The sequence below is a fragment of the Eleutherodactylus coqui genome, chromosome 1 (assembly GCF_035609145.1).
Source record: "Eleutherodactylus coqui strain aEleCoq1 chromosome 1, aEleCoq1.hap1, whole genome shotgun sequence".
Taxonomy (NCBI): domain Eukaryota; kingdom Metazoa; phylum Chordata; class Amphibia; order Anura; family Eleutherodactylidae; genus Eleutherodactylus; species Eleutherodactylus coqui.
Window position 1 is genome coordinate 96,497,679 of NC_089837.1, and position 24,932 is coordinate 96,522,610.

Genomic DNA, 24,932 nt, shown 5'->3' on the forward strand with positions numbered 1-24,932 from the left:
GAACTATTGCTATTAGGGCCATTAAGGAGGCGCACTATTGCTATTGGGCGATTAACGGGGTGCACTATTGGAATTGGGGGCATTAAGGGGGCACACTATTACTATTGGGGCCATTAAGGGGGCATACTATTGCTATTGGGGCTATTAATGAGGCACACTATTGCTATTGGGGCCATTAAAGGGGTGCACTATTACTATTGGGGCCATTAAGGGGGCGCACTATTGCTATTGGGACCATTAAGGGGATGCACTACTGCTATTGGGGTCATTTATGGGGCACACTATTGCTATTGGAGCCATTAAGGGGGCACACTATTGCTTTTGGGGCCATTAAGGGGGCATACTATTGCTATTGGGGCCATTAAGGGGGTGCCTTACTGCAATTAGGGCCATTAATGGGGCATACTATTGCTATTATGGCCATTAAGGAGGCGCACTATTGCTATTGGGCCATTAAGGAGCTGTACTATTGCTATTAGGGCCATAAAGGGGGTGCACAATTGCTATTAGGGCCATTAAGGTGGCGCACTATTACTATTGGGCCATTAATGGGGTGCACTATTAGCATTAGGGGCATTAAGGGGGCTCACTATTGCTATAGGGGCCATTAAGGGGGCACACTATTGCTATTTGGGCGATTAAGGGGGAACACTATTGCTATTAGGGCCATTAAGGGGGTGCACTATTACTATTGGGGCCATTAAAGAGGGACAATCTTACTATTGGGGCCATTAAGGCGGCACACTATTGCTATTGGGGCAATTAAGGGGGTGCACTTTAGCTATTGGGCCCATTAAGGGGGCGTAATATTACTGTTGAGGACGTTAAAGGGGCGCACTGTTGCTATTGGGGCAATTAAGGGGGCACACTATTGGTATTGAAACCATTAAGGGGGCGCACTATTGCTATTGGGGCTATTAAGGAGGCACATTATTGCTATTGGGGCTATTAAAAGGCTAACTTGTTGGCACCGGAATACCTCTTTAAAACATTACCAAATTTAAAATATAAATATCTCTCACACACCCTCTTGTCGTATCCCACAAACCACCACCATCCCCCTCTCTATCCCACAAACCCACACCACCTCCTTCCCAATCCCATAAACCCCCAGCACCTCCCTCCCTACCCCACAACCCCCCACCACCTCCCTCCATATCCCACAAACCCCTCGCCCCATATAACTTCTCGAACTTAACTTCTAATTTCTTACTACCACATTTCCTATAATGCTAAATTCCTGTAACATTGTTGTGTTTGGAATTGCTTGTTCAGCAACTGCACTACCACAGCCAGACTTGGCGCTGGCTACTCTGGGTAGCAGTGGCTAGGGACCGCAGGTTTTCACCCTTTAACCCCTGTACAGGGATCTGGACTTCGCTGCTACGAATCCCTAGGTTGCATCTCCAGAGTAGTCGCTGACTGGTGGAGCAAACAGGCAACAAAGAAAACAACAAGCCCTGGAATCAGTATTGGGTAATCAGTATAATTAAGCATCAGGCCATATCAGATTTAGCTAACAGAATCTGGATTAGTGAGTAAAACTACTTGCCATGCTTGTTACTCAAGGGCACAAAGGGGAAGCACTATTACTAATGGGGATGCACTATTATTGAGGCCACTAAGGAAGTGCACCATTTCTATTGGGGCCACTATCATTACTGCATTATTATTTTTGGAGACATTATTACCATTGGGGCCATTAGGAAGCTGCACTATTGCTATTGGGGCTATTAAGGTAGCGCGCTATTGCTATTGGGGCCATTAAGGGTGCACACTAATACTATTGGGGCCATTAAGGGGGCACACTATTACTATTGGGACCATTAAGGGGAGGCACTATTGCTATTGGGGCCATTTATGGGGCACGCTATTGCTATTGGGGCCATTAAGAGGGTGCACTATTGCTATTGGGCCATTAAGGGGGCGCCCTATTGCTATTGGGGCCGTTTATGGGGCACACTATTGTTATTTGGGCCATTAGGGGGTGCACTATTGCTATTGGGGCCAATAAGGGTGCGTAGTATTGCTATTGGGGTCATTAAAGGGGTGCACTATTGCTATTGTGGCCTTTAAGGGGGGGACACTATTGTTATTGGGGCCATTAAGGGAGCGCACTATTGCATTTGGGGCCATTAAGGGGACGAACTATTGCTATTAGGGCCATTAAGGAGGCGCACTATTGCTATTGGGCGATTAAAGGGGTGCACTACTGGAATTGGGGGCATTAAGGGGGCACACTATTACTATTGGGGCTATTAAGGGGGCACACTATTGCTATTGGGGTTATTAAGGAGGCACACTATTGTTATTGGGGCCATTAAGGGGCACACTATTGCTATTGGGGCCATTAGGGGGGTGCACTATTGCTATTGGGGCCATTAAAGAGGCACAATCTTGCTATTGGGGTCATTAAAGGGACGCACTATTGCTATTGGGGCCTTTAAGGGGGGACACTATTGCTATTGGGGCCATTAAGGGAGCGCACTATTGCATTTGGAGCCATTAGGGGGCGCACTATTGCTATTAGGGTCATAAAGGGGTGCACAATTGCTATTGGGGCTATTAACAGGGTGCACTATTGGTATTGGGGGCATTAAAGGGGCTCACTATTGCTATAGGGGTCATTAAGGGGGCACACTAGTGCTATTGGGGCGATTAAGTGGGTACGCTATTGCTATTGGGGCCATTAAGGGGGTGCACTATTGCTATTGGGGCTATTAAAGAGGCACAATCTTGCTATTGGGGTCATTAAGGGGGCACACTATTGCTATTTGGGCCATTAGGGGGTGCACTATTGCTATTGGGGCCAATAAGGGGGCATAGTATTGCTATTGGTGTCATTAAAGGGGCGCACTATTGCTATTGGGGCCTTTAAGGGGGCCACTATCGCTATTGGGGCCTTTAAAGGGGTGCACTATTACTAGAAGGGCCAATAAGGAGGCGCACTATTACTATTGGGACCATTTAAACGGGCGCACTATTGCTATTGAGATCATTAAGGGGACGCGCTATTGCTACTGGGGCCATTTATTGGGCACACTATTGCTATTGGGGCCATTAAGGGGGCCCACTATTGCTATTGGGCCATTAAGGGGGAGCCTTATTGCTATCGGGGCAGTTTATGGGGCATACTATGGTTATTTGGGCCATTAGGGGGTGCAATATTGCTATTGGGGCCAAAAGGGGTGCACTATTGCTATTGGGGCCTTTAAGGGGGGACACTATTGCTATTGGGGCCATTAAGGGAGCGCACTATTGCATTTGGGGCCATTAAGGGGGCGCACTATTGCTATTAGGGCCATAAAGGGGGTGCACAATTGTTATTGGGCCATTAATGGGGTGCACTATTGGTATTGGGAGCATTAAGGGGGCTCACTATTGCTATTGGGGCCATTAAGGGGGCACACTATTGCTATTGGGGCCATTAAGGGGGTGCACTATTGATATTGGGGCCATTAAAGAGGCACAATCTTGCTATTGGGGTCATTAAAGGGGCGCACTATTGCTATTGAGGCCTTTAAGGGGGGACACTATTGCTATTGGGGCCATTAAGGGAGCACACTATTGCATTTTGAGCCATTAAGGGGGCGCACTATTGCTATTAGGGTCATAAAGGGGGTGCACAATTGCTATTGGGGCCATTAACAGGGTGCACTATTGGTATTGGGGGCATTAAAGGGGCTCACTATTGCTATAGGGGCCATTAAGGGGGCGCACTAGTGCTATTGGGGCCATTAAGTGGGCACACTATTGATATTGGGGCCATTAAGGGGGTGCACTATTGCTATTGGGGCCATTAAAGAGGCACAATCTTGCTATTGGGCCCATTAAGGGGCACACTATTGCTATTGGGGCCATTAAGGGGGCTCACTATTGCATTTGGGGCCATTAAGTGGGCACACTATTGCATTTGGGGCCATTAAGTGGGCACACTATTGCTATTGGGGCCATTAAGGGGGTGCACTATTGCTATTGGGGCCATTAAAGAGGCACAATCTTGCTATTGGGGCCATTAAGCGGGCACACTATTGCTATTTGGGCCATTAGGGGGTGCACTATTGCTATTGGGGCCAATAAGGGGGCGTAGTATTGCTATTGGTGTCATTAAAGGGGCGCACTATTGCTATTGGGGCCTTTAAGGGGGCGCACTATCGATATTGGGGCCTTTAATGGGGCGCAATATTGCTATTGGACCCTTTAAAGGGGTGCACTATTGCTATTGGGGCCAATAAGGGGGCGCACTATTACTATTGGGACCATTAAAGGGGCGCACTATTGCTATTGGGGCACTTAAGGGGGGACAGTATTGCTATTGCGGCCATTAAGGGAGCGCACTATTGGATTTGGAGCCATTAAGGGAGCGCACTATTGCTATTAGGATCATAAAGGGGGTGCATAATTGCTATTGGGGCCATTAACAGGGTGCACTATTGGTATTGGGGGCATTAAAAGGGGCTCACTATTGCTATAGGGGCCATTAAGGGGGCACACTATTGCTATTGGGGCCATTAAGAGGGCACACTATTGCTATTTGGGCCATTAGGTGGTGAACTATTGCTATTGGGGCCATTAAGGGGGCACACTATTGCTATTGGGGCCATTAAGGGGGCACACTATTGCTATTGGGACCATTAAGGGGGTGCACTATTGCTATTGGGGCCATTAAAGAGAAACGATCTAGCTATCGGGGTCATTAAAGGGGCGCACTATTGCTATTGGGGCCTTTAACGGAGGACACTATTGCTATTGGGGCCATTAAGGGAGCGCACTATTGCATTTGGAGCCATTAAGGAGGCGCATTATTGCTATTAGGGTCATAAAGGGGGTGCACAATTGCTATTGGGGCCATTAACAGGGTGCACTATTGGTATTGGGGGCATTAAAGGGGCTCACTATTGGTATAGGAGCCGTTAAGGGGGCGCACTTGTGCTATTGGGGCCATTAAGTGGGCACACTATTAATATTGGGGCCATTAAGGCGGCACACTATTGCTATTTGGGCCATTATGGAGTGCACTATTGCTATTGGGGCCATTAAAGGGGCGCACTATTGGTATTGGGGCCTTTAAGGGGGCACACTATTGCTATTGGGGCCATTAAGGGGGCGAACTATTGCTATTGGGGCCATTAAGGGTGCGCGCTATTGCTATTGGGGCTATTTAAGAGGTGCACTATTGCTATTGGGGCTATTTAGGAGGTGAACTATTGCTATTGGGGCCAAGGGTGGCAACCCTAACTACTAATGACTTATCCAGCAGGAAGTAGCGGCAGGATTGCATCTTCATCTTCACATCGAGCTCCATTTGTCGTATGATACGTTGTTGCTTCCAGGTGTTGTATGTTTCTGTAGCAAATAGAAGACCCCCTAAGAAGAAATGTAGAAAAGTTATGAGAAAATACCCCAATACAAATATGCTGTTAGAGAATTCACATGCCTGATCTACGATGTACGACATACGAGCCGCCTGTATGGGGGTGACCCTTTATAGCCGCTGCAGGCCATAGAGTGTAAGCTCTTCTGGGCAGGGTTCTCTTGGTACTCCTGTATTAGCCTCTTGTACAGCGCTGTTAGTATGTTGGCGCTCTATAACTTCAGACTAACAGTAATTATATCGTCGCCTCCTATTTCTCTTCTGATCCCGCTGGTTTATGGGATTTGTACTAATCATGTGACGACTTATAAAACACTTCTCTCCGTCCTCTCAGGTTGTTGTTTCTCTTTATGTTCTATCATTTTCCATGTTACTTTGTTATCCGTTCTCTGTCTACATTTAGGCCCAGTAGCCACGTGCCCGTTTACCAAAATGGCTGCTGCTGCCATGGCAACAGCGCTAACAATGCCCCTACTGGCTCTCTGACTGTTGCTATGGATGTAACACATTTGGGGGTATGGCTGGCAGTGACTTTGTGTCCCCCAGGGAATGGGTGTAGTAGGTGGGCCTGCATAGTATGTGTCCCTAATATTGGGTGCCAGGAGGGTCACCAACAAATCTCGGTCATGATGTACTCATAGAAGCGGGCAGAAAACGAAATCTTTCCCCTGGGTGACACAAAGCCTAATTCCGATTCTGTCCATGCACGAGCGTACAATACCTTCACGCCGTCAGGACTTTGTATTCGCTGGCCGTCACAGATTTTTTATATTTTACCATGGCAGATAAATGGCGAATGATCTGTTGTCTTGCATGGTTGGCAGATGGAAATGATGCATCATGGGATATAACAGCTAATCTAGCACACAGGGGCGGGGCTTATCTGTTGTGTCAATGGGAGAGGTATGACCTCATCTAAAGTCAGTTGTCTGTTGCCCATAGCAACCAATCACATTGCAGCTTTCATGGATTACACTGCTGTTCTATCGGTATCATATAGTGCCATTTTTGCAATCCGTTGTGAGTCCATAGTCCTAACTGAGGAGCCGTTACTGCGGAAGAGACTGTTACTTAGATTATGTGTAACGTACGGCATAGCGGTCTGTATTTGCCCCATTATACGATGTACAGTGCTGGGTAGTCGTTATCTACACAATCAGAATTGTATCATTCTCTCATATTTCTACTATTTCCAGTAATTTGCATTAATCACATTTTATTTACTTCATGTAATAAATCTCCTCGCCCTCCATTTATCATGTTATTTTTTATGTTCCGTCTTTTTCCACCTTCTGACTTATCGGCTCTCTGTTTACATTCAGGTCTCCATTCCCTCTCCCTCTAACTGACTGTCCCACAATGGCTGCTGCGACCATGGCAACCGTGGTAACAATGCCCGTACTGCCTCTCTAACTATCCCTTGGGATAGAGAACATTTTCTCTTTCTTTCTTTTTTTTTGGGGGGGGGGGGGGGTTAACTTTGATGGCCTAATGTATCAAATCTGTCCTTGTTGCTGGTAGTAACCAATCACAGCTCAGCTCTTATACCTTATATTGCTGAGGTAAAATGAAAGCTGGGCCATGATTGGTTGCTAGGGGCAACAAAGATTTTCGTATACCCTTTGTAATGGGTGTAGCAGGTGGCCTCCATGGATGTACGGAGTGCTCCCAATATTGGATGCCAGGAGGGGCACCAACAGACCCCGGCCGGGGTATTTACACCTGAGATGGGGCAGGGAATTAAACCTTTGCCCTTGGTGACAGGAATCCTGACTACAACTACATGTAAGTATGACCTTCTTCTACTGCACCTTCATCTTGGCGGGAGTTCGTTCTTCATCTTCATACTTTACGGCAACAGATGACTGGCGGGCGATCTGTTCTCCTCGGGTGGCAGATGGAAATGATGCGTCATGGAATCTTAACGGCTAGTAGAACACGCAGGAGGCGGGGCTTATCCATTGTGACAAGGGGAGATTTATGACACGCTTTAAAAGAGCACTTGTCTTTGTTGCCCATAGCAACCAATCACAATGCAGCTTTCACTGCATATTCTGCTACTGAAAACTGAAAGCTTTTCTTTCAGTTTTCATAAATCTAAGGATGCGTACCCACTGCGATATTTTTTCTTGCGATGCAAGGGCGGTGATTATGAAACCAATCATTTTCAATGGTTTCATACTTATTTGCGATTTTTACTCTCAAGCCTCACAGCGCACAGAAAATATCTGCAATATCGCCTCAGTGTTTTCAATGGGGCCGGCAGCAGCAGCATCAACCCCATTGAAAACATAGGGAGTACATCACTGACTTCTGCCACAGCTGTGACAGCTATGGGAGAGGATTCCCTCATCCCCGCAGGGATGAGGGAATCCTCTGCCACATCTGTCGCAGCTGTCACAGCTGTGGCAGAAGTCCATGATGCTATCCCATTGCATTCAATGGTGTCGGCTCTGCTGGGATGAAGGAATCCTTTGCCATAGCTGTGGCAGAAGTCTGCAATGTACTCCCTATGTTTTCAATGGAGCTGGAGCTGGTGCTGCTGAAAAAACAATGAGCGATATTGCAGAGTTTTCTCTGCATTGCGAGGCACTGGCTCTCGCATCGCTAGAAAAAATATCACTAGTGAGTAGGCATCCTAACTTTACACCCCTATTGGTTGGCTTACTTTGAGTCCAAATTTTGTGGCACATTGTCACATTTAATCATTACTTCTTTCTCACTAAAACAGACCCTAGAAGTTACCGGATATAATAGTCCGTTGACTGATAGACCTAACACGATGTATTAGTATCAGACTATAACTGCTCTGCCACACTGCTGCCCCAGCAAGGATTAAAAATAATCCAGATTTTAATCCCCTGTTGTATAGAATAGTTTTTGCCACCCATGGCAAGCAAGGGGTCAAAATTAAGGACTGATTGCCATGAGTGGCATAAAATATACTTATTTGTATGTTACTTTTAGCCATGTCATACTACTATTGGTATCCAATAACTAGTGAGCGGCTCAGACAGACATGGTCTTGCATTTCATGAGATGGTTTTGCAACTGTTTCAAAACACTCTGCAAAAAAATCTAGAGCAAGGCCTTGTGCACAGGGGCGGAAATTCCGTGATGTGATTTCCCGCAGAATTTCCGCCTGTACCTGCTTGCATTAGATAATTCAATCCTATGCACATAGCCACGATTTGTCCGCATGAAGACATGCGCGGAAAACAAATCACTGCATGTTCTATTTCTGTGCGGGTCTCGCAGAGGCCTGCACAGAAATGTCACTAGGAATGGGCCAGCTCCACTTTGCAAATGTGTCGGCTGGTCGGCACATAGCAGAAGAGAGCTGGCACCGGCCGCAGGTCTCTGCAGGGGCTCGGGTCCGCATCCCACTGCGAGAATTCTTGCAGTGGGATCTGACCCGGCCGTCTGCAGGCTGCCATAATATACAGTATGTATGTGTACATGCCTGGCTGCTAAATAAATCCGGTAGGCTTTCTTGATACCAATATTGGTGTATCTCAAATCAAAAATAGTGGGCTCAAGATCCACTTGGGTCTTGAGCCTTTGGCATATTATATCCTACAACAGTACTGGTGCATCTTGTCTCCAACAGAGAGACAAGGCCCGCCTCAGTGACAGGAGAGGGGCAGGTGACACCCCCAGCAGTGGATTGGCTAATGCAAGGAAGGGGCAGGTGACACCCCCAGCAGTGGATTGGCTAATGCAAGGAAGGGGCAGGTGACACCCCCAGCAGTGGATTGGCTAATGCAAGGAAGGGGCAGGTGACACCCCCAGCAGTGGATTGGCTAATGCAAGGAAGGGGCAGGTGACACCCCCAGCAGTGTATTGGCTGATGCAGGGAAGGGGCAGGTGACGTCCCCAGAGGTGGATTGCATGATACAATTGTGCTCTCTGCCTGGATTCCCCTCCTGCCTCCTGTAAGTGTCCCCCTGCCGGCTGCTGTTACTTTCCAGCAGTACTAACATCATTTTCCCGCCGACTCCTGTAACTCACCACGGTGCTGTTTTTTTTGTCTCCTGGTAAACCACCCTCACATTGTAGAACTAGTCAGATTTGCCACTGATGAGTCCAGGAATGCTTGTCGACAATCTCCTTGGAAGCTGTAATTGTTGCCATATTATTTGTCATCCCAATGTCCAAAGCGGAGCGACACATGACTGCAGAAACTGCAATGGAGAAATAAGTTGCAATACTGTAGACACAAAAAAAATCAATGACTACAGTAACAATATTTTCACATGGCCATATATTCTGGCCCTGTGCTCTCAATGTATTCCATGTACTGCACACAGTCCTATAACAGCCTATGAGGCTGCCCCATTTTTCACACAGACCAATGTAGGCACATGCTCTGTGTCTTGCTACAACCTGCACTGTATTCCCCTGGGATAATCATACAATCATACAGTGTATCCCCAAAAATAACACCTTCCTAAAAATAAGCCCTACCCTGATTTTTGGCTATTTCCGGGGAGGCTTAAAATATTAGCCCTACCCCGATAATAAGACCCTAGCTAGAGTACATTAAGAAATTAATACATTACCTAGCAGCCGCGGTAATGTATTCCCAACAGAACATCACTTCCTGGTCGCAGGGTTCATAAATCCTGCCTCCAGGAAACAATTGCTCTGATTGATTCCAGGAGCGCTGCTCTCAGCCAATCAATGCAGTGCTTGCTGAACCAACGTGACGGCTGTGATTGGCTGAGAGCCAAACTCCCTGCACCAATCGGAGCCATTGCTTCTTGAAGGCCAGATTTATGAACCCTGTGACCAGGAAGTGATGTTCTGTTGTGTTCAAGGAGTGCAGGACACATATTAGCCTTTTACTCCGTACTTCGGCCCCAACAACCAATCAGTGAGCCCAAAAAACCAATCAGGTTGAATCAGACAACCCAAACAACCAATCAGGTTGCTGGAATTGGGATTAGAACCAATCAGGTTGCTGGAATTGCTCCATAGTATCGAGCTGATGAGTAAGATGCCAATATACGTGCAGGACGCACGGTGGAGCTATGGAACTTCACAGACTAGCAGGAGGGACCTGGACCGCAGCTGCTAGGTAAGTAATATAAGACATTCCCTGAAAAGAAGACCAAGTACCTCTTTTGGGGCAAAAGAGGGTCTTATTTTTGGGGAACACGGTATCTCTAATAAAGGACAAATGTGATATGTTTTAAACCTTTTATTCTTTTTGAATTGATGAGTACAGGTGGAGTATATGGAGCAGTTGGGAGGTGATGCCATTGGGGCTGCTATGGGAGGGCATGTTACCTTCACTCTGTCCATACTGTACACTGAGGTAATTTGCAGCAATATTGAGCATTTTCTCTAAATATCCTAATTTTTAGGAGTGAGGCTAGTTTCACACAGCTGAACACTATATACTGCCGTATAGCAGTGTATTATAAGAATGATAAAAGATGGTGATATTCAGGTCCCCTAGTGGGACAAAAGTAAAAATATCAAGGTATCAAAAAAAAAAATAGAACAGACAGCTCTCGAAAATTGCGGAGTTAGAAACACAGTGTTCGAGCACAGATTTGAGTAACCTCATTAAAATCAATGGCAGTGTTGTACCGCGGTTAGTATGGTGCTCGGGACACCGTTCTAATAGCGGTAAAAAGCGGAGTGTGTAAGAGTGGCCTGCGGGGCTACAAACAAATTTTCATGCGCAGGAAATGCATCATGTTTGGAAAGATTACGCCCAGGGTCTAGATAATGTATGCAGCCCGATCTAGGTATGGGTACAGGGGAGTGTGGGGTAGAAGCTCTTAAGCAGAACTTTTGCACCCAGGCCCCTGAGCCTTTAGGTACGCCCCTGGTTACCAATAGCAGATTAGCAGGGGTCCACCACCTGGGACCCCTAGGGATCAGCTGTTTCACTAGACTGGTATTTGTATACAAAGCTGTTTTGCTGCAGGAAGCACACAGCTCCATACATTGCACAGTGGCTATAGTTAGTAATGCAGGTCAAGTTATATTGAAGTGAATGGGACTCAGCCTGCAATACCAATCCAGGCCACTAAGCAATACATGGAGCTGTCTGCCTCCTACAGTGAAACAGCTCAGTACATAAAGGCACTGACCCGGGGAAACAGCTAATCCCCAGAGGGTCCCTGGCAGCAATTCATCACCGATCTGCTATTAATTACCTGTCCTGATGATAGATCATAAATAGCTAGAAGTGGGACAACAGCTTTAAGGACTCTGCTTAGAGGAGGTTATGTATTTTGTACTTGTGTATCAGAATCTATAGTATTTACTTATTTACCCTGCAATTCCCTGCTGCAGTCACAGCTTCGCAGTCACTTGCGTGTAGACACTGCATATAGACTGGATTTATGAATTGGCCAATCAATGCTGTGGCTCAGGCAATTCATAAATCCCGCCTTCACAACACGATGGCTGTGATTGGTTCTTCCGCCACTGCTCAGCCAATCAATGCAGCACTCGATGAACCAATCATAGCCATCGCATTGGTTCATCAATCGCTGCATTGATTGGTTCTCAAACGCTGCTCAGCCACTCAGAGCCATTGCTTCCTGGAGGCGGAATTTATGAATCCAGTAACCAGAAAGTGATATTCTTTGGGAAGCAAAGGACTGCTAGAAGCGTGTCGGAGCTCCGGAGAGCAGTAGGAGGGACTTGTATAATAAGAGATTGAAAATGGAAAATAAGACCCAGTGCCTCTTTTGGAGCAAAAATTTATATATGACAGGGTCTTATTTTGGGGGAAACATGGTGTATGATTACCATATGATCAGGCGAAATTTGTATCCACTGGAAGGAAACAAAAAACAGGGGTTTTATGGAACTTAGATATTGATGACCGACCCTTGGGATAGGTCATCAATATCAGATTATAGGAATCTGCTGCTCAGAATCCTCATCGATCAGCTGTTTTAAGAGGTTGCGACACTTGAGGGAGTGATGCAGCTTCTTAGGCCAATGACATCACTTTCATCTGGTACGTGGCCTTTCACCAGCTCAGTCCCATTGAAGTGAATGGGATTGAGCTGCTATTCTTGGTACAGTCACAACACAATGTACAGCGCTGTGTTGGTATGCATTTAAGAGGCCACAGAGCTTACCTGAGTGTCGCACCTGTTCAAACAGCAGGGGTCGCCCATCACCTACATATTCCTATTACCTAACCTGAGAATAGGTCATCAACATCCAACTACCACTAAACTACTTTCAATTCCTATGGAGTCTCTGCAAACACAGATCTTGAAAACCACAAGGAATTGATATCATTATAATCAAATGTTTCATTATACAAAGTAACGTTGAATTGCTGAAAATTGAGTTCTCCCCGTATTGTTCCCATCTTTCTCTGCTTGGACTTTATTACCGTACCGTATGTGGTGGGATAAGTCAGATGTGTATGAAGAAAGACATAGAGTCATCCAAATGTAAATACGATTTATTTATCACGTAGACGTCCATGTGGAGATAAAACAACAATGTTCAGCGGGCTGTTTTACTGATGGATGAAAATATACTTGTCAGTAGTGCACATAATAGAGGCTTCTGCCAAGACATCCAAGCAGGTCAATATATAAAGTGTGTACCGGACTGGGGGTTTTACTAATATTCACTACACATTATTTTGTACCATGATGTTTTTTTGTCATTCTTTTCCCTAAAACAGGACTTTTCTCTATTTTCTGGACTCCAAAAAAAAAAAAAAAACCTGACTTGCAAAGTCAGGCTTATAAAACCTCTGTTTAGCGTTTGGAAGTTGCACTTTTAATTTGTTTAAAAGAATGATGGGCATCATAAACATATTCACATAGCCAAGGATGGTTTATTCCTAGCGGCTCTTAGTAAATCAGGTATACGTAGAATTGAAGCAAAAATAAAGTCTTCGTAAAAGACCATATAGTAAGGTCAGAAATTACGTGATTCTTAAGCTTATAAAACCTCAATAATCATCCTCTCCGAATCCAGCAATTAAATGTGAATATAATGACCAACAATTAGAAAGTAATAAAACACAGACTCCAATAAAGACTTTTACATTATTCGTTATGTATTGCCAATGGACAACTGTGACTGTGGACATGAGGGTGCTTGTACTGGGCCGAGTCAAACTCAACAGCTGTGTCTTGTAGAGTTATCTGAAGACATCCTGAGAAATGCGCTCCAGGCTCCGCTTGTTCTACAATAAAAGAGAATTTAATAATTAGGATGAATATATATTAGTACATTCACCGATCTGTATTTCCAGTTGCCCAAATGAGTTTTTACAAATCATAGAAGCAGACCTATAATAGTCATTAGGACCCTTACCAAACAAAAAAGTCACGGAAAAGTAGGCCACTCTTTTGAAAGTGGTCTAAAAGAAAATGTCTTTTTTGCCCATGACAACCAATCACAGTGCAGCTTTTACTTTACCTCAGCAGCATACCAAGTGAAAGCTGACCCCAAAACTGTCCAGTGTTGCTTGCCAATAGTTCAACGCTATTTGGTAACCTGAACTTGTCCTCATGCTTTTTGCCATTCTTTCACAAATGAGTAGTAGACTAAAAAAAGACAGATTTTCTTTTACACAGCTTTCATAAGACTGTAGTGGTAGACTACATTTGCATGGTCCAACCCGTAGCATACCCTAGTAATATACCATCACTTTATACTATTAGCAACCCCTTTAAAACACAAAGCACATTTTTGAGAGAAATAACAGACTTGTAAAAGTATCAGCCACCTCCAAAAAGATGGCGTTAGCTGTAAACTCTTGATTTCAACCTTCTAAACTAAAAACCCCAAATTTCACCTGGAGCTCCTCCGATAAAAATTTGAGAGTCTGGATCCAGCCATACAGCTTCCAACGCCTTGAAGTCTGTCTGCAGAATCTCCATAGAAGATGCGGCCTCAGTGGTTATCAGGTCAACTTGATTGGGCTGGATGACAACATTGACAGTATGCCAATTTTTGAAACATACACCTGATGGAAACTTTAACGAATGTGCTAACTTTCCCAGTAAGGACACTTCCAAGACCTGAAGGCAATTACATAATATTATGAATAGATCATGGATTAAAACCTGTAATAAAACAATTTAGATAATTTTTCTAAAATAATTCTATAAGAATTTCAAGGGCTGTTACTCGTTTGTCCAAATCCAAAGTTATTGTTAGTGCAGAAACATTCCCAGCTCCAGACATTCCCAGCAGGACCCCACCATCTTCTAGTACTCGGAAGGAGAGCTCAAGGGTCATTCTCCAGGAATCTTTATCTTTTCTTGGAAATGCTACAAAAAAATTAAAACGGTATTCTAACAATAGGTATTTATGTCATGATAGTCTTCATTTTATTCAATTGATTATGGAAGTAGCCAAGAGAGTGGTCTTGCACTTTACTACCATGTTCTAAGGAAGAAATGGGCCCTCATTTTTCTTTTGATGAGAAACCCCCACCAATCAGAGATTAAAGACTTTTCGCCGGAATTACAAGGTATCCCCTAGCCATATGATAGAGGATAACTTGCTAATTGGTAGAGGCCTTACCGCTGAGACCACCACCGATCCTGAGAACAAGGGTCTTGAGTTCTTCTGTTCTCATCACTGTGGAGATGCTTCTCCCACACACAGTGACGTCACAGTGAATTGAGTGATGGCCGAGCATGCACAGTTGGTGTTCCATTCATTTCAATGGAGCTAACAGAAATACCAGAGTGCTTGCTGCTTGGCTATCTCTGCTGTCACATTGAAAATGAATGGAGCAGTAGCGCACTCAGTAATCCAGCAGTAAGGAGGACGAGCGACATGCAAACCCCATTCTCAAGATCAGTGGGAGGTCTCAGCACTAAGACTAGGGTTGCCAACTTTGTCACAAAAAAAATACGGGCTAAGGTGAAAGGGGGTTTGGATTATGGCGTGGCTTAACCTGATATATGCTTTTATATCTGTTATTATAGTGGCTGCAATTAGTATTGTGACCCCCCTCCCCATAGTGGCTCCAGTAGCAATAGTGCCACCAATAGTGACAGTGTAGTGCCCCCAGTAGTAATAATGCCCAGACTAGTGGACCCAATATTAACAGTGGGCCCAACAGTAACAGTGCCCCTAGTAGTAATGGGGCCCCTAGTAGTAAAAGTGTCCACAGTAGTGGCCCCAATAGTTATAGTGCCTCTAGTCGTGGCCCCAGTAGTAGTAGTGGTCACCATAGTGGCCCCAGTAGTATTAGTGACCCCAGTAATGGCCCCAGTAGTAAAGGTGTCCCCGTGTAGTACCACCAATAGTAACAGTGCTCCCAGCAGTAATAGGGGCTCCTCTGTGTGGCATCCCCATCCTGAACCTCTGGCAGGCAGCAACCCCACAGCATTAAGGATTTCACTTTCTTTTTAGCTCCTGTTCGCATCCACTCCTGTGATTAGAGCTGTGACCCCTGACCTCTAACCCCCCATCCAGGCGTCTGCATTCTGCATGTCCTATATGCACCGCAGATGCCGAAGGGAGATGTCGGGAGTCACAGCTGCAGCAGGGGCGTACGAGAGCCAAAGGAAGAGACAGGATGAGGGAAATCCTTAATATGGAGTTGCTGCCCACCATGCTCTCACCTGACAATTATTTATTACCAACCATTAATATGGCCAGGAAAAAAGAAATACCGGCACTGGTCTTTCCACTTAATTATCAGCCGCACCGGTGAGCTACTGGCCGGGTGGCAATTTTAGGCAAGACCGCCATGATATCACCCTATCCGGTGGATAGGGAATAACGTATAATTCTGGTACAACCCCTTAAATGACATGTTCTATCGATATTTTAAAAAGATTTCTGGTAAAAAAGTCAGTAAATCTCTTTAAATGGTTGTCTCTTAAAGGCTTCTCATGTCCTATTCCCTATTAGGCTATACGGACATCAAAGCGTCTGGTCTGTCCCTTAGGACCCCTTCTATGACCCATGCAGACTCAAGTCACAGCTGCTTCCGGCAAAAACATCTGTATGTTGGGGTGCCACAAAAGTTTCAGTCTGAAAGGGATCTTTAAATAGGAATATAAGATGAAAATTCACCCGCAGGTTTAAAGATAGTATAGCCATGAGCAGGAAAGAAAGCTCCAGGTTCCTCATTTTCAAAACAGCGTCGGTTATCATCCGTCTCCATTGCGTGGTCTAGGGCTTCTGTATTTTTTTTCACCCAGGCCCAATTACGCAAACACCCATCTAATGCAGGAACGATCTAGAGAGAGGGAGCACATAATGACAATTACACTGTTCTAGATTGAGGTCTCAAAGGGTTTTAGTCATCAGATTCATGCTGCCTGAACCATGGGCGGTATGAATCCGGAAAAGTGATGCTCTTCACCTGAGAGTGTTGTATTTTGAAATGCTGCAATGTTTCAGAATAAATACACTTTAAAGTTTGAGTCATGGAGGGGGCCGCACCAGCTTCTCCCCACCCACTGCATGTAGAGGGGCAGGTCTCTCCCCTTTTATGTATAGGGTGAGTGCTATAACGCTACATGCAGAGGGCAGGGAGAAGCTGGAGCGGCGCCCTCCGAGACTCAAAGCTCATGGGGCAATAGGTATCTCGGGTTCATGGTACCCATGGTTTAGTCAGTATGAATCTGATGACAGAATCCCTTTGACCTCAAAGTAATATCTAAAGCAGATTGTAGGCAAATATTCATTGGAAGGGGATTTTGTACATTTGGTATACATTAATTGATATGTTATAGAATGACAATAAATTTCCCCTCTATGCTAATAAAGAGCCAGATCATGATATAGTACCGGCTTGAGTAGCTGCAAATCACTGTTTGCAGGAAGGTCACCCAAGATGATGCCAAGTGTGGGGAAGCTCTGAGGCACAAGGTTCACGTAATAAGTCAACATCACTACAATCTCTCCATTTACTCTCACATCAATAGTGTTGCTGGTACTATCCACAGTCACCTGCAAGACAAGACGATAAACAATGGCAGCAGAACCTTACTTCTACCATAAAAGCCCCGCTGCTACATTAAGAACTCAGTAATATGGTTCACATTTCACATAACTGTACGGAAATATTATACAAAGTGATTCAAACGTCAGGGCTACCCAGAATATCTTCTGGATGAAAAGAGTTACAAGTAGGAAACTTTGTAGAACTCAACATGACATCATCCATAACTTAAAAATGGTTGTAGGTACAGAATAAAAATGACTGATAAAATTCTGTTCTTAAAAAAGGGATCCCACTTCCACTGAAGGGTCTTCAACGAAATCCAAGATGGCTACCACCAAGTTGATGGAAAGGCACCCCATAGTGCTAAAAAGTTTTTCTCCACTCATCTAAATGTCCTACAAGCTTTGTGCTTATATCTCAGTTTATTACATAGACCTATTTACGCATGAGTACTGTTGTAGATCCAGAGCCATGTGTCATCTCACCTTCCTCCATTTTCCATCGCACACATCTGGCCCCCACTTGGAGAGAACCATCTGCCCATTTTCATTACTCATTTGTACTTCTAGACGACGATCCCGAACCGCAAGTACAAACCATTTCTGTGTTCCAATATATCCAAAGAAGATGATGCCTTCTGGGTCCCGAGTCCGAAACTCAAAGGAGGAGAGATTACTGTGGAGTATAGTACAGCCAATAAATTAGACTGAATGCATAGACATCCATAAAGGAAAATACAGCAGCTAGACCAGTGCACCTTATGATCAAGGAGAAGAAATAGCCTTCAGTATACATCTGATTATAGGGGTTAGGCACAGTTATAAAGTTATCACCTATCCACAGGACAGGGGATAAGTTTAGGATTGTGAGCGACCCCCACCAATCCCAAAAAGGAGTGTCTGGTTGGTCCCTGAGAGAATAGAGTGGAGGTTGTGCAGGTACACTGCTCAATTCACTGCAATGACAGCATTGGAGATTGCCAAATTAACTTGCTTTAGCAGTCACTAAAGTGAATGGAGCAGCAACATGCCTGCGCAACCTCTGCCCCATTCACCTGAGGACCAACTGGATCTCCATTTTCAGGATCAGCAGGGATTACAGTGGTTGGACCCCACTGATCATAAAATTATCTCCTGTCCTGCGGATAGGGAGTAACTTGAAAACTTGGCACAATTCCTTTAAGAGCACTGAAAGAGAACCTGCCACGTTACACATGAAGTCTGATCTGCAGGCAGCAAGTTATAGAGCAGGAGGCGCTGAGCAGATTGATATGTAGTTTTGTGAGAAGATGCAGTATAACTGGTCATTTATTTTATTTTCCTACTCATTCTGGACTTAGGAGTCCAGTGGGCGGTCCTACCAGTGATTGACAGCTACCGTGCTTCCCCGATAATAAGCCCTACCCTGATTTTCAGGGGGGATGCTTGAAATATAATCTCTCCCCCGAAAATAAGCCATAGCTACACGACATTAAAAAAAAAAAAAAAACACACAATACTCACCTAGCAGCCGGTGTTCGTCTCCTCGTGCTGGTCTCCGTCTCTGCTGCAGCCTTTTGCGTCCTCTGGCACGCCGACGGAGCAGTTCTTTCTGGTAGCGGGGCTTGAAAACCCCATTTTCAGCAAGCTAATGCTCTGATTAGTTAATTAAGCACTGCGTCAGCCAATGAAAGCCGATGCTCGATTAACCAATCACAGCCATTCAATGATGTCATTCAATGAATGGCTGTGATTGGTTAATCGAGTGCCACATCAGCCAATGAGAGCCGGTGCTCGATTAACCAATCAGAGCATTAGCTTGCTGGAGGCGGGGTATTCAAGCCCCGCTACCAGGAAGAACTGCTCTGTCAGCATGAAGGACGACACGGCAGCCTGCAGCAGCAATGGAGACCAGCACGAAGGACCCGAACGCCGGCTGCTTGGTAATAATTATAAGACACTCCCTGAAAATTAGACACTGTGCCTCCTTTGAGGCAAAAAATAATATAAACAACAGTGTCTTATTTTCAGGGAAACAGGGTATATCTATAGGCACAAACATAATGGGAAGGCTGCCAATCACTGACTAGCGGTAGGTGATTTGTTGTTCGGATAGCATAAAACTATTGACAGGTTGACTTTTATATAAAAAGAAAAATAGGTGAACGGTACCAATGTTCCCCGATTAGACTCCAATGGGACTGCAACAGAAGAGCCAGTCAGGTTGATCTCCCTGGCTCCACTAGTCCAAATACAGAAAATCATCACCATGTCAGCATATGTCAGAACACAAAAGAAGTAATGCTGTTGCTATGTAATGGGATGTTCCATAAAGTTACAATGAAGACACGTTGATATTGTGAAGACTTTCTACATTAGTTTCTCTTTAATGTCCACTTAAGTTAAAAAAAATCAAAAATTACAAATGGTGTCCTTAAAGGGGTTGTACCACAGCTGCAAGTTCCGACTTGCTGTTTGTTGGGCGTTTCACTGCTGAGACCCCCCCCCCCCGCCTATCTAAAGAATGGGGGTTCCGTGTTCTGCTCTCCTGTCACTGTGTTGCTACTCCCCCCAAAGGACATCACTGTGAAGAGACTGTTGGCTGAGCATGCGCGGTCAGCACTCCATTCATTTCATTAGGGCTGATGGAAATAGCCGAGCGGTATCTCCATTCAGTCTCCTCCTCACTGTAGGGGGTGCAGTATCTCCACAGTGAGGATGATGGGGACACGGGACCCCTGTTCTCAAGATCTACTATGTGAAACATACTGAAATCCTCATGCAACAAGTTCTCATAAACATTTTTCACCTGATGGCATCTCTATGCATGTAGAAGATGTAGGGCCATTCTAAAATAATGAGAGGATTAATACCTTGTTAACTCAGAAAGCTGGAATTCCAGACGCAGAACACTTTGAGCATCTCCGTTCCCTATATACAAACTCTCTGAGGATCTCACCAGCTTCTCAAAGGAACAAGACACCTGGAAAAACACAAAAACTGCCATAACTTTGTCAAAGTTCAATGGATGCCCCCAAAAAGTCTGTTAGGAAAAAAAACCCTTTAGGGTGCATTTACACATAGTTGATCTGCTGCAGATCTGAACCAAATCTGCTACATGTGAACACACCCTTAATTACAGATTTAGCAGAGTGGAGTTTATCATTTGACACAGCTCATTGTGATATCATTTATGTCATTCTATGTGTATAGAGATATAACCATGCACAGGTAATATAATCCCAAGGCGGTAAGTGATCAATTCAGCTCTGCTACATTTGTACCAGAAGTTTTAGGAAAGGTTATTTCTAAATGATATCTTTGGCTAATAATGGAAACATGAAATATGAATAACCATTCTGAAATTCTTAAGGCAATTTTTTTTTTACATCTGTGCTGGGGATTCCACTTTCCTGCTCCGTTCAGGAGCAGGAAAGGCGAATCTCCGCGGACGAACAGTTCCTCTCTGGACTGAACCAAACTACGCCGGGCGGATCCTATTTACTATAATGGGGTCTACCAGCTTTCCGCCCAGCTGCCCAAGCCTTTGGATAGAAGAAAAAGCACTGCATGCAACACACTTGCTTCCAGTATTTCAACGGGATCTTTGATGAAACCCCCAGCCGGAAGTTTGGACACAGATATGAATCCGGCCATACCTAGCCAGGCATTAAATGATTCCCTATTCATCTTCTCCATTTTTTCCAATATACTTGATTACCCTTTCCCTTTAAATAGTATATTGTATATATATTTTGGAAATGTGTTAAATAAAACTCCATGCCAATTATGATAATGTCACAAAGAGTGGGGCACATTTATTACTGGTGCCAAAATTCTCATACTATTGCATCTTTAAATTGGAGAATGGAAGAAAAGCTGATGGAAAATTCCCATGATGATAAAGAACTCCCAGTGTGTTTTTGATAAAAGTTGCAGTTTTGTGGAAGTTTTTCACTGAGTTTTTTTTAGCTAAAAGCCAAAAAAAAAAAAAAGACTAAAAAAGAATAGGAAATATAAAGAAAGGATTTTCTACTTCTCCTTCCTGCTGGATCTTGAGTGTGTGAAACCACCTTAAAGCGACGCTAAGATCTTATTCCACAGGTGAGAATCTCGCGCAAGTTGTGTGTGTTGTGAGAAGCACAAAACTCACGAATATGAACTCCATTCTGCAAGGATAAGAGTTACAGCATGTTCTATCTTTGGGTCTTCTGCGGAACGCCTCGCCCATTGTTTTCAATGGGACCTTAAAAAACATTGCATGAACACGCACCTGAGGATCGCAGTTTCACCGAAGCAATGCAAGGCATGAAGCACACACACGTTGGCAAGCCTGATATTGAGTTTATCAGCCCCATATTGTGCTCGCCCGTGTGAATGTAGCCTAAGGATGCGTTCACACATACCTGATTTGCTGCAGCTGAAAAAATCCACAGCAAATCTGAATCAAAATACAGACTATATTTGTGGATTTGCTGTGGATTTCACCCCTTCAATTGAAGGGATATAATCTTCTGCGGATCCACACTAAATGGTGCAGATTTTAGTTTATATTTACTTCTGATTTTTTTTCAGCTGCGGAAAATATGCAAGAGATTAGCTATGGGGGAATGGACCTTAAGAACTCTAAATGTATTACATGGCATACAATGTACATAAAGAAGCATACATTTATTCTACTGATGCCACCAATTATACCTTGATTAATTAACTTATCCAATCAAAAAGCTATTGTTCTCTTATCTAAACACAACCAAACCCAATGTAAAGTAAGTCCAAGTCCAAACAAACCATCTTGATAATCACAGTGTTAAAGGTCAAGCTACAGAGACCCCCATTGTACACAAGATAACAAACTTCACTCTAGCTATTAGATGTAAACCCAAATCAGATATTTATGGCATATCCACAAGATAACGTCCAATGGATGCAGAACCACCCAATCCCCCAACACACCGGATAGCTACTAACCACTGCAACCAACAAGAAATCTCCATTCACTTTTATGGAAATGGTTGTATTTAGGTGGGAGTCCCAGAAGTAGGACCAACATGTATCAGACATTGGACAGACATTAGCCTGTAGTGTCGGAGACCTTTTTTATCTGAATGGAAGGCACATTTCAGGTCTTATGTAATCGGGTATGCCGATTTCAAAAATCAAGACGAAAAAATTCTTTGAAAACCGGAACACCTCCCTAAATGACTGGAACAATTCACTGCCATGATTCGATGCGAAAAAAGACTTTAACTATCCTTTTCCTAAATAGTATATGAGTAAATTGCGTAGGCTAATGAGTATATGACTATTGGAAAGATTGTAATGGGTTTTTTTGTACTGTATGTACAGAAATAAATAACTAATATGGTTATGTTTCATGTATTTTGATTTTAATTTATAATGAATAACAAATACATTTTTTTTAAATTTTGGACATAAAATAAATAATAAACAACATAAATATATAAAATATGAAACTTATCGATAATATTTTTGTGTGTAAATAGGGAGGTGTTCCGGTTTTCAGAGAATTGTTTCGTCTTGATTTCTGAAATCAGCATACTCTATTACATAAAACCTGAAATGTGTCTTCCATTCAGACAAAAAAAGTGTCCGACCCTACAGGCTATTGGACAGGGACATCATTCTCAAGTAAGAAAACTCAAAACAAAACTATACAAAATTGTTGCAGTGGTCTTTGAAACGACTTCTGTTATAGGATGAGCAGCAACTATTTCTAAATGAGGGAGATCATTTTCAGTACAACTTTACAGAATAATCCAAGTGCTCACAAAACTAAGAATATATTCATTTATATGGTAGAAAGGAGCTCAATAAGCACAATAAAGCCCTAAAATATATAGATGGAGCAGATCTAAATGAGTTAAAAGTTATTAAAACTCTTCCCAAATGTAGCCTTTATGTATTATAACTCTCAGTGCCAATAAGGTCGCAGGTTTACTGCTATGAAAAACTACAAGTATCACATTCTGATAAACTGAGCTCTGCTACATCTGCTAGGTGTATTAAAAGTGTAAGTAATGAAGTATGTGCCCAGTAAGGTGCTATGGCTTGAGGACCTTCTCCCCATCAGCAACAACTTATTATCTGTGGAAGGTTCTTGAGGCAAGTGTTACCTTTGCTGTGTGATCCTTGGCAGGTACTACATTTCCCACTGTAAGGTCTCCATAGGAAAGCAGGATCACAAGGACAAGTGCGCTCACACTGATGAGGAGCTTCATTTTCTCGGTGCTGTGAATGGTTGTCACACTTCCACTGTCCTTTATATATTAATGGGAGGGAATGATTTCTAATGTCCCTTATTCAAAGGCCAACCTTGGCACCAACCATAACATGCTCCTAAGTATCTTCCTCCTGCAGATGTTTTACATGAAGACAGATCTCCATTTAACCCTTCACCAATGTGTGACCATCTGCACTACGGTTTGATTCATGAATCTAGTCTTATGCTCTTAAGGGTGCGTTCACACGTCGCTGATTTGCTGCAGCTCTGCAGCAGATTTCACCCTACAATTTGAATTCAATCTGAAACCTTCTGCAGATCTGTTTCGAGATCTGCAGCAAATCAGTGAATGCATCCTAAAGTATAGATTTCACAATTGCAATCTCCCTTATATATGACGAACCAGCTTGTACTGAAGATCATCAAAACACAAAGTTATCAATTATCAACATGTAAGGTGTGGAGGCGCCCCTATGGGTCAGAGAGTGGAGTTTGCATTTTATTCTATAATGTGGGTCAGGAATGGAATCGTTTCTCCTTAAGGAGAGCACCTAGGTGGTGTGAGGAGACTTATAAGGTCATTCATGCTCCTCTGGGAAATATATGCAAATAGAACAACACCTCTGCAGCAGAACCTATTGTGTAAAAAGTCTGACACTGACTTGCAGGAATGCTGCCTTCCAATAGGTGGCGCTGCAGAGGTGTTGTTCCATCTTCCATTTGTATATTTCCCAGAGGAGCACCTGATAAGTGACCTTATAAGTCTCCTGACACCATCTAGGTGCTTTCCTTAAGGAGAGATGATACCCTTCTTAACACGCCATAGGCCTCTCACTAGTCAAACCAGAAACTTACTGCACACGGATGAGGGACAATCAACTCACACAGCTGTCTGTGTTTGGTCTTTGGCTTACAAATCACAGTGATTGTTACAAGACTTGTGTAAAATCTCTGACATTGACTTGCAGGAATGCTACCTTCCCATTGGTGGCGCTGCAGAGGTGTTGTTCCATTTTCCCATTTGCATTCTGTAATGTGTAACACATTGCTTTGTATAGGCTTCCATTTTGCAGGTGGCGTACAAGAGAAAACCTTGTGTTTTTAACTTGTGTATTCCTCCTGTTGCACTGTTATGTGACGCGGATCAAAGTTATAATGTGACGTGCAACAATGCACAGGACTGTAGTTAGCAACTACGTCCCAACCAATATGGCGAGCACCTTCCCATGACTGGTGTAGCAGAGCGGTTTGGATAGAAAACCACGCAACCATGATGTCAAGATCAGTACTATTGTACCTGGGTCACCACCGAAAGCTAGGCATTTGACAGGGCTTGCATGGAGGAACGCCCCTGTCACGCCCCTAGCTCCCGATTGAGACAGAGTAAAAAAGAAAAATAGGCAGCAGAGTCCAGAT

At 44.0% G+C, this 24,932-nt stretch overlaps 1 protein-coding gene across 1 annotated transcript; it reads right to left on the minus strand.

The window, feature by feature from the left end:
* Positions 1-12,805: 12,805 nt before the first annotated feature.
* SHBG (sex hormone binding globulin) lies at positions 12,806-23,543 on the minus strand. The gene is made up of 8 exons (XM_066598147.1): positions 23,410-23,543; positions 20,146-20,255; positions 17,780-17,969; positions 17,138-17,299; positions 16,418-16,583; positions 14,510-14,652; positions 14,175-14,400; positions 12,806-13,559 (listed from the first exon to the last, which is right to left on the minus strand). The coding sequence occupies exons 1-8, from the start codon at positions 23,512-23,514 to the stop codon at positions 13,420-13,422; spliced, it is 1,242 nt and encodes a 413-aa protein (XP_066454244.1). The 5' UTR covers positions 23,515-23,543; the 3' UTR covers positions 12,806-13,419.
* Positions 23,544-24,932: the final 1,389 nt, after the last annotated feature.